The 9,437-nt window shown below is 54.8% G+C and overlaps 1 protein-coding gene across 7 annotated transcripts; it reads left to right on the top strand.

The window, feature by feature from the left end:
• The first annotated feature begins 1,362 nt into the window (after nt 1-1,362).
• Nucleotides 1,363-9,242, top strand: Troap (trophinin associated protein). 7 transcript variants are annotated; one of them, XM_060388651.1, is made up of 14 exons: nt 1,363-1,419; nt 1,706-1,857; nt 1,982-2,159; nt 3,297-3,454; nt 3,549-3,686; nt 3,841-3,923; nt 4,323-4,378; nt 4,558-4,922; nt 6,575-6,664; nt 6,949-7,008; nt 7,668-7,802; nt 7,929-8,526; nt 8,750-8,943; nt 9,066-9,242. In XM_060388651.1, exons 2-14 carry the CDS (start codon nt 1,711-1,713, stop codon nt 9,111-9,113), a joined length of 2,250 nt encoding a protein of 749 aa, XP_060244634.1. In that variant the 5' UTR covers nt 1,363-1,419; nt 1,706-1,710; the 3' UTR covers nt 9,114-9,242. The 7 variants fall into 7 exon arrangements, with proteins under 7 accessions (XP_060244634.1, XP_021490640.1, XP_060244633.1 ...); XM_021634965.2 differs by having other exon boundaries at nt 1,373-1,444; nt 4,807-4,922; XM_060388650.1 differs by having other exon boundaries at nt 1,373-1,444.
• The last annotated feature ends 195 nt before the right edge of the window (nt 9,243-9,437 follow it).

Raw genomic sequence — 9,437 nt, 5'->3', positions numbered from 1 at the left:
AACCCTAACCCTAACCCTAACCAAAAAACTACCTCCAACTGACAACTGCTTGCAAAGGAAAATTTCGTTTCGTTTTGAGATGGAGTCTCACTGGGTACGCTGACCACGTTTAGGGTCGGGCCCTCACCAGCAGTAGGTGCCCACCACAGAGCTAACTCAATGGTGTTTCTGTAGGTTTCTACAGCTTTGTTTGGGCATATTTTGTCCTATTGGTCTTTTGCCTGTATATTAATGGCTTCCAACTTTGTGTTTTTATGGGTTTTAGTTTGTGTGTGTGTGTTTCTTGTGGTTTTTCTTTTTTGTTCTGGTTTTGTTTTTGTTTGCCCGTTTGTTTTTTAAGAAGGAAAGGGGTAGTAGGTGGGGAATATTTAGGAAGAATGGGCGAGAGGAAACCGTAACTTGATGACTTAGGAACTCACAGAGAACTGCCTGCTTCTGCCTGCCCTCTTAAGTCGGTTGGCTGACCAGGCCCAGAAGCAGCTGATGAGTAACGCCTATATCCCCGGCTTGTATGTCAGCATCCTTTAAACGTCAAACTGTTATCCACGAAGGGCTCGTGCAATCCCAGCCCTTGGGAAGCTTAAACAGGAAGCTGCGAGTTTGAGGCCCGTCTGGGAGAGAAAGATAGCTTGTCTGAGCGGGTGGGGGTGAGACACTGCTCTCACCCTCCATCTCGCAGCCTCACACCTGCGGGCCAGTGACTAGCAGGTGAGCCCTCTCCAGACCAGGGAAAGGCACCTGAAGATGCGGAGAGCCCCACACATGAGGAGCCCATCAATGCTGGTTAACAGAGCTCCAGCCACACTGCATCTAGCCACACCCCTCCAGGTCGTGAGGTCCGAGCGGACAAAAGGCTTCTTGGCTCCTCGTTCTTACTGGGCTCGGTTCAATGACCTCCAGCCCTCTTGCCCGTTAGGCGCAGTTCCTCATCTCCTGCAAGAAGTGGCCATGCTCCCTGGAATGGTCCCGAAAACCCGGCTAAGCACTACGTTCAGAGTGCGGCCAGCGGGATTTTCGGTGACCATCCCTTCCCACAATTCCGCGGCCCTTCAGGGACGGTCCTGCCTTGGGCTGTCTCCAGATCTCGCGAGAGTACGGTAATGCCCGTTGCAGCCCAGCCTCGCCTTCCCGGGTAGCAGAACTGCATCCTCCCTGGCGTCCCCCAATCCTGCCACTCGCGCTCCGCTCCCGGATTGGCTGGCAAAGCTGGTCAGTTTCTTTCCCAGCCAGAAAGCAGTTCCACAACTTGTCCTTCTCTGGCCCCGCCCCTGGAGCCTGCGGATTGGGCGGCTGCGTGTGACGTCACGCGCCTTCGCGTCAGCGGGAGCTAGCCAATCACAAGCTTGGCGTATTTTACAAACTGGGGAAGCAGCAGCAGCAGAAATCCAGAAAATCGACGAAGGAGCTGAGAAAGTGGAGGTGACCCCGAGGGGCTCCTGGGAAGGTGCGGCGCGGGGGTCGTAGAGGGACGAGTCCTGCCGAGGTTACTAGGGAGTGGAGCAGCTTGGAGTTCCGGGGCGAGGCCGCAGCCTTGGGGCGTCTGGGAGGAATCAGCCGGGACAGTGGCCTGGCAGCCGGTGAGGGCTTCTAGGCACGTGGATGGGGGCCGAGGTGGAAGAATCGGGAATATCAGCACCCATGGCTTGAGAAGTGATTTGCTTTGGTCCTCAGCCCTGCCTGCTTCCTTCTCCCGTCTCCACTGTAGCCGCCATGACGACCCTCCAAACCAGGAAGGATCCCCAGCTCCGAGGAGGAGCAACTCCCACCCCTAGCAAGATTCCAGTACTCTCTCAAAGATGCCCAGATTTTTCCTCGGCCAAGTCGTCCTCCCTGGACCAAGAGAACCAAGATCCAAGGGTAAGAGGGCTGTGGTGGGTGATGAGAGTAACGACGAGGAGGCAGCTCACGTCAGCAATGCACCCTCGCCGCTCCCCCACCCCCGGCACTGAATTTCGGCTTTTTGTTGTCATCCTTCTCACAGAAGCCACCGCTAGGTACTCAGCATCCGCTCACTGACACAGCAGGCTTCAGACCAAAAACCTTCCACCAGACAGAAAAATCACAAAGACTGGGGGTCACCCAGCCCCGGGAACCTTTGGAGGAACTCAAGCCTAGCCCTGGGGGATCAAATGTGGGGCTTGTGACCCATCCCGAGACAGGTACCTGTTGGGGGCCTGGGGATACCCCACTTGGCTGAGTGAGAACGGGGAAGGCAAAGGGGGGGGGCTTTCCCGTGCCTACTGTAAGAATCTTGCATGCTGTCCTGAAAGCTCTTCACTCTACGAAGGCATCTTACTTCAGCAAGATGTCATCCCCTGCCTGTCATGGTGGCCCATGCCTCTAACCTCAGCACTTTAGGAGACAGGGGCAGGTGCTGTCTGTGAATCTGAGGACATCCTGTCTACATGGTGAATTTGAGGCCAGCCCGGGCTACACAGTGAGACCCTGTCACCTCTCCTGGAGCCCTTCCAACAACCCCCAGCATGACATGGCGCGGTCATTTGCTCAGGGTTGTGCTAGTTCTTTATGATCTGTCCAGACTTCTTCCTTTCCAATAATAGATTTTTTTTTTAAGGATTTCTTTTTATTTTATGTGAGTCCACATGAATACAATGGCCACGAAGTTCACGACAGGGCATTGGATACCTCAGGGTTAGCGTTATAGCCAGCTGAGAGCTGCCATGTGGGTGTTAGAAATAGAACTCAGGTCCCCTGAAGAGCAGCCAGTGCTCTTAACCACTGAGCCATCTCTCCAGCCCCTAAAAAAGATTATCTTTAAGTGTGTGTGTGTGTGTGTGTGAGTGAGTGAGTGAGTGAGTGAGTGAGTGCAGGCGCTAATGAAGGCCAGAGACATTGGATTGTCCTGGTGGTACAGGCCTCCTGACATGGTTCAGCTGGGAACCGAACCCTGGTCCTATGTAAGAACCCTGTTTGTGTGCTCTTAACCACTCAGCCACCTCTCCGGCCCCCAGGGATGTCTTCTGTAAGACAAGAACCTGTTTATCTTTTTCCCAATGGCTTGCATGAAATTCTTCAAACATTTGGTGATCTAGGTTCTCCTCCCCCATCCCTCTCGTCTCATCTCTCAAGGTCCTATGTACCAGGCTGGCTTTGCACTCTCCATGCTGCGGTGGCTGTGAACACCTGGTTCTGCCTGGTACCCTGAATGCTGGGGTCACAGGTGTCCACCACAAAGCCTGGCTTGGATGTGTTGCTTTTGCTCACTGTTGCTGGGGTCAGCTACCCCTCGGTACCCCGTGTTGCTGTTCCTTCTAACGCTGTCTCTTCCCTTCCAGAGGCCATAGGGGCTATAGAGTTTGTTGCTGACCCTGCAGCCCTGGCCACCATCCTGTCAGGTGAGGGGGTGAAGAGCTGTCCCCTGGGGTTCCGGTCCAGTCTGGCTCAGAGAGTGCTAGTTCGAGGGAGCAAGGGAGGCACCACGCGGAGGGGCCAGGTAATGAGAAGGATGAGACCAGGCTGTGGCGTGGGCTCTGCGGAATGCTGAGCTCCTGCTGAGCTCCTGCTGACCGCCTCTGTTGGCTTCCCAGAGTGCACGGTGTTCGGCGTACCTGGCTCCCAGGGCCCCCCTCCATCAGCTGGATCCTGCTAGGGCTTCCTGCTTCTCAAGGCTGGAGGGACCAGGACCCCGAGACCGCACTGTGTGCACACAGGGTTTCGAGTCTTTGGTGAGTACCCTTGAGGGGCTGACACTCAGGAACAGAGTGGGCCCTGGGACAGTATCTCAAGATGGGCGGGTCTCTGTTGAGAGAGGTGGGTTGGTGTTTGCGTCTGCCTTGGGGACCACGTCTCACTCTGCTTTCGCATCTTGCTCTGCATCAGAATCCACCCGCAGGCCCCTCCTTCCACCCCTCCACTCGCCCCAGTTTACAGGAGCTGAGAAGAGAGACGAGTGGTGGCAGCAGGTAGGGAGAGGGGTAGATTCTCTTCCAACCCTGGGGGGGATGGGCAAGCCATGCCACTGGGCAGCGCAGGCCCTGGGGACGGGGTTCAGTCTTTCATAGCCAGGCCTTGTCCACGACATGGAGGAACAGGGGAACAGTGTGAAAGTGTGAAACGTTGTTCTTTTGGCTACACCGTGAACGACAATAAATGCATTTTGAGTTTCCTTCCTGACCCTTACCACTGCTGGTCGTGCAAGCTCACCTTAACCTGTCTGAGTTTCTGCTTCTGTATCAGCCAAGCGAGGATAACATTTGTAGCATTAGAGGCTGTTGTGGAAATGCAGCGAGATGGTGTTTATAAAGCTCTTAGCAATTGCCCAGCCCCTGCTTGACACCCAGCGGCGGCTGTTGTACCATCAGCAGGACTCCAGCAAGCCAGGCCTCAAGACTGCTCCCGAAGACCCCAGTTGAGCCTGGTGAGTTTGTCTGGATGTAGGAAGAAAGCAAGGGTGAGTGAATTGCCCGATCCAGGAGCAAGACCAGAAAAAGGTCAGCAGGCCTTGAGGAGGAGCAGGGGGAGGAAGAAGCCGGAGGGGGCTGGCTTAGTGGGAGACTAATGCCCGGCATTCACACCCACACACACCGATACTCACAGAACAGACGAGACCTGGAGGTTCACCTGCTTGTACCTGTGTCTCCTTCTGCCTTCTCCCTGCCACTTCCTGCAAGACTGAATTTCCACTGTGTTCTCCCCCACCCCCTATGAGCCATGGCCATCTCCAGCCCACTCAGGGCATTTGGATTGATAAGTGTTTGCCAAGGCATTATTGGGCTCGAGGGGTGTGTGCCCAATGGGTAGACTCTGGTGTTCTAGATAATGCTACAATGTCTTGTCTCCTCCCAGCTTCCGTACCCCTCGAAGGAGAGCATGAGGCTGTCTCTCACTCAGATGACAAAGGAAGAGGCCTCCGGGGTCTGGCTCAAAGAGTACCATTAAGGCAGAGTCTGACGCAGGCCAGGGTAAGCCGACAGCCTCCGGGGACGGGGTCGGGTGTTCAGGAGGAGCACCGGGAACTGTGGGTAGATTTGGCAGACCTGGAACTCTGCTGTTATCTGGTCTTAGTTTGCTGGAGTTGGGACCAAGCCCTCTTCAGAGTGGATCTGACTCTCTTCGTTCGGTCTCTGGGGCCTGGAGTGAGAAGTGTGTGTCACCATCAACTCAGTGCTGAGGCTGGGACACAGCCAATATCTGCCAACCAAAAATATTAACTTCTTCATTCCACAACTATTTACTGACTGGCTTTTGAATGCAGACAGCGTTCTAGGTGCAGAATATGCATGCTCTAGAAGAGGGAGGCAAAATAAATAAATAAAGATGCAAAAGTAAAACATACAGGATGACAGGTGGGTGATGCGCTCTCTCTAAAACTAAGTACCTAAAGGCGCTAAAGAAAGGATCTGGGAGCGGGGATTGGTGCCATAAGTTGGTATTTTAGAGCCATGCATGGTGCGGTGCATGACTGTAACCCAGCATTCTGGAGGCAGGAGGAAGAGGACAGGCTGTACTGCTCCATGGTGACCAGGACAGCCTGGGCTACACAGCAAGATCCTGCATTTTTAAAAATGACAGGTGTGAGCGTGTGGAGGGTAGATGAGTGTTTAGGCTGGTAACTTAGCTCACACTGGCCAACCTTTAACTGTAATCCCCCCAGGGGATCTGATGCCCCGCTCTGGCTTTCATGGGCACCTAACGCACCTACACATAAATTTTAAAATGTTTTTAAAGGTGATAAGTACCAGGGCACTGTCATTGAGAAGGTGAGGATTAAATAAAGACCAGGAGTTGAGACTGAGATAGGGGGAGACTGTAGAGATATTTAACCACGCGGGCTGCAGGTGTGAAGGCCGTGAGGAGAGAATACACCCAGGGTTTGCTAGCCGGCAAAAGAGATCAGTAAGAGTGTAGCCTAGAAAAGAGGAGGGTCCGAGATGCAGTGACAACAGGTGAGGCTGGGTAAGGACATACAAGCCAGTGTGAGTACTTGGCTCTCTCTTGGTCTGAATGGAAAGCCAAGTGTGAATAGGAAGCAGTAGTTGATTTCTCTCGTGAAAGAAACATGCAAGGGGCTGGAAAGATGGCTCAGAGGTTAAGAGCACTGTCTGCTCTTCCAGAGGTCCTGAGTTCAATTCCCAGCAACCCACATGGTGGCTCACAACCATCTCTAATGAGACAGAACATTGGATACATAGTAAATAACTAAATCTTATAAAAGAGCCATGCAAACACTGCACATGGTGGCCCATACTGTAATCCCAGCTTTGGTAGGTAGAGGCAAGAGGATCAGAAGTTCCGAGCCAGCCTCTTGCCTACAGAGACCCTATCTTTGTAAAAAGAGGGGGGGGGGGGAACAGCTACTATGGGGAGAATAAGAAGAATAAAACAGTAAAGTAAATCCCAAAAGGCCACTCCTCCTGCCTTTTTCCTCACGGGGCAGTCATGACTTCCATCTGATGCCCTCTCCTGTCCCTGTAGCTCAGCCCTCACCTTTTAGACAGGCCCAGGGGGTTCCCAGGCGGCTGCTCAGCTTGGGTTTTGTCAGCAACTCCTGGGCTGGGCAGGATAGAAGAATCATGCTAGAGAGCCCCTCTCAGCCGGCCACATCTCTCTCCAGAACTCATACTCATCCTTGAAACGTTTCGCGCTTCGATCAAAAACCCAAACCCAGCTCACACCCCTCCGATCGGTACCCAGAGTTCAACAGGTAAGAGATGGCAGAGGGGGTAACTGATGTGGGCTTGGAGGATGAGAGACGGACAGGCAGGCACTAGACTGGGGGAGAGGGTCATGTAGGCACTGGATTGGGGGGACAAGGGACAGGCAGGCACTGGACTGGGGGGACAAGGGACAGGCAGGCACGCACTAGATTGGGGGGACAAAGGGGCAGGCAGGTACAGGATGGGGTGGGCAGGCAGGTCCTGGATTGGGGGAAGGCAGGCAGGCACTGGATGGAATGGGTCTCACTCATGGGCGATCTGTCCTGTCCAGGCCCAGCGTCTCAGTGGCCTCTCCCCTCAGCCCTCCCCTGAAGAGCCTGCCCTGCCCTGGGTAAGTGTCAAAGCCTTCCTGTACTGAGGTCTGTGGTGCAGTCCGCTAGCCTGGAGGGCTGGCAGCCTTGTGAGCTAAGGTAGGTGTACTTACCTCTCTGTCTGTCCTTCCCAGTCTATGTTTAGAAGGTCTGTCTGTCTCTGTCGCTATCTTCTGCTGGTTTCTTTCTTTCCTTTCCTTTCCTTTCCTTTCCTTTCCTTTCCTTTCCTTTCCTTTCCTTTCCTTTCCTTTCTTTCTTCTTTCTTTCCTTCCTTCCTTCCTTCCTTCCTTCCTTCCTTCCTTCTTTCTTTTCTTTTCTTTTCTTTTCTTTTCTTTTCTTTTTCCAGAGCTGAGGACTGAACCCAGGGCCTTGCACTTGCTAGGCAAGTGCTTTACCACTGAGCTAAATTTCCAATCCCTTCTGCTGGTTTCAAACTTTGAAAAAATATTCCTTTAGTGTGTGCATTTATGTGCGTGCGTGCATGTGTGTGTCTCCACATCCTGGGCTGGGCCTCAAACCTTTCATTCTCCTGCCATATCAGCTCTAGGCCTACACCACCATACCTGGTTTTTAAAAAAGCTGCCAGGAAGCTTTGATCCATTCCTCAGGAGGGTGAGGACAGCCTTCTTCCCACCTTGCTCCGTTGTCCTCACCCACTCCCTGTCTTTCTGTGTGGCAGGAGCAGATTGCTGTAAGGTTGTTTGACCAGGAGAGCTGCATCGCACTGCAGAAGGGCTCTGGGAAACCGCCTGTGACAAGCACCTCTGGACCTCACCCCAACAGGATCCCCAACCAGCAGGAGCTAAAGATGCAGGTGGGTGGCTTCAGTGGCACCCACACCGGAAGGACACTGGGGAAGGGGGAGCTGAGGAGAGGTGGGGTGTGGGGAGACCTGTGGACACATGCTGATGATACACCAGGGCCCTGTCTCCCACCGCAGCGCATCGGTATTCTGCAGCAGCTCTTGCGACAGGAGGTAGAGGGGCTAGCAGTAGACACGTGTGCCCCTCCGAATGGAGGCTCTGCTCTAGACATGACCGAACTTCAGCCCCTGATGGCCGAAGTTGCTAGAACTCTGAGTGCCCCAGGACACAACTCTGGAACTTCTCTTCTTGGACTGTCAAAACCCTCTTGTGTGACAGAGCCCCTCCTTGCAGAAGAGCATGGGGAGCCGAAGGCCTGCCCTGGGGAGGAGGCTCAGGTGGCTCAGGACCGCTCCTCCACAGAATCCAAGCCCCCAGGGCCGGTCGGGAGAGCTGGGCCACAGCCACCAGAGCCTTGCCTTCCAGCACTGCCTGGACCGCTTCTGCCTAGTTGCCAGGGACAATCTGGGCCCCCTGAGGCCTGCCCTAGGGTAGAGCTGGGAGCATCAGCAGGCTGTGCTGTGGAAGCTAGGAACCCAGAGTCCAGCCCACAGCCCTGCTGCAGTCAGGGGCCTCCGGCAGCCACCAGCTTGACCTTCTCATCACAAAGCCCGCTCTGTGCCAGTCCCCCTATCCGCTCACTGCAGGCTTTGAGGTCCCCGACAGGCCATTCAGGTAAGGAACCGGCTGGGGAAGGCCATGAAGAAAAGGTCTGTCTCTGGGAGTGGGTCCTGCCTTGTCCCGGGCCATGCCATGCTTTCTTTCCTCCCTGCTCCCCCCTTTCCTCCCCCCTCACCGCACAAGCTTCTAACTGGCTTCTGACTCATTGAGGTGGGGGGGGCAGCAGCAGGAGGGAATATGGCTGCAGAGGACCCTCTGAATTCTCCATGGCCTTCAGGCCCCAGCCGTCTGCTCCCTCGATCCCTGGCTCTGAGGCAGCACCTCAGAGCGTGTCTCACCGCCATCCACTGCTTCCGTGAGTCTCGCCTGGATGATGAGTGTGCCTTCTACACTAGCCGAACCCCACCTCCGGGGCCCGCCCGGGTCTGCTCCAACCCTGTGGCCACGACGCTTGAATGGCAGGATGCCCTGGTGAGCCTCCAGGATACAGCCTGACCAGACTGCACAGCGAGCCTGCGGGGCACGGCGGGGCTGGCCCTGCTCCCTCTGTGGAGGAGCCGCAGCCTGTGACAAGGCCTCTCTTTTTTCTCCAGTGTTTCATTCCAGTTGGTTCGGTGCTCCCCCAGGACTCTCCATCATGACCTCGGCCTCCACCGGGCTTCTGCTCTGCTGCATTAACCCTTCCTCTTAGCCTTATTTATTGTTGATCTGCCCATTGGACTGGGAGCCAACGCCCTTTTACCCTCTAATAAAGTTACTGTACGTTCTAAGTGTTTGAGTAGGGCGGCTACTGCTGTTGCTCTCCACTGCCCACACGGTGGCACTGCGCACCAGTGTACAGGGGACTGGGCACTCAGGCCTGGGCATCCTCTGCAGCGGCTGTCCTGAAAGTGGCCATCCAGCCCACCTGAGCTAGTTCTCATGGGTTAGGGACCATCGTGGAACCCTGCTCGAGAGCAGCCCTG

The sequence above is a fragment of the Meriones unguiculatus genome, chromosome 8 (assembly GCF_030254825.1).
Source record: "Meriones unguiculatus strain TT.TT164.6M chromosome 8, Bangor_MerUng_6.1, whole genome shotgun sequence".
In the NCBI taxonomy this organism is placed as follows: domain Eukaryota; kingdom Metazoa; phylum Chordata; class Mammalia; order Rodentia; family Muridae; genus Meriones; species Meriones unguiculatus.
Note: the sequence above shows the minus strand (reverse complement) of the source record. Positions and strands in the feature narration are given on the sequence as shown.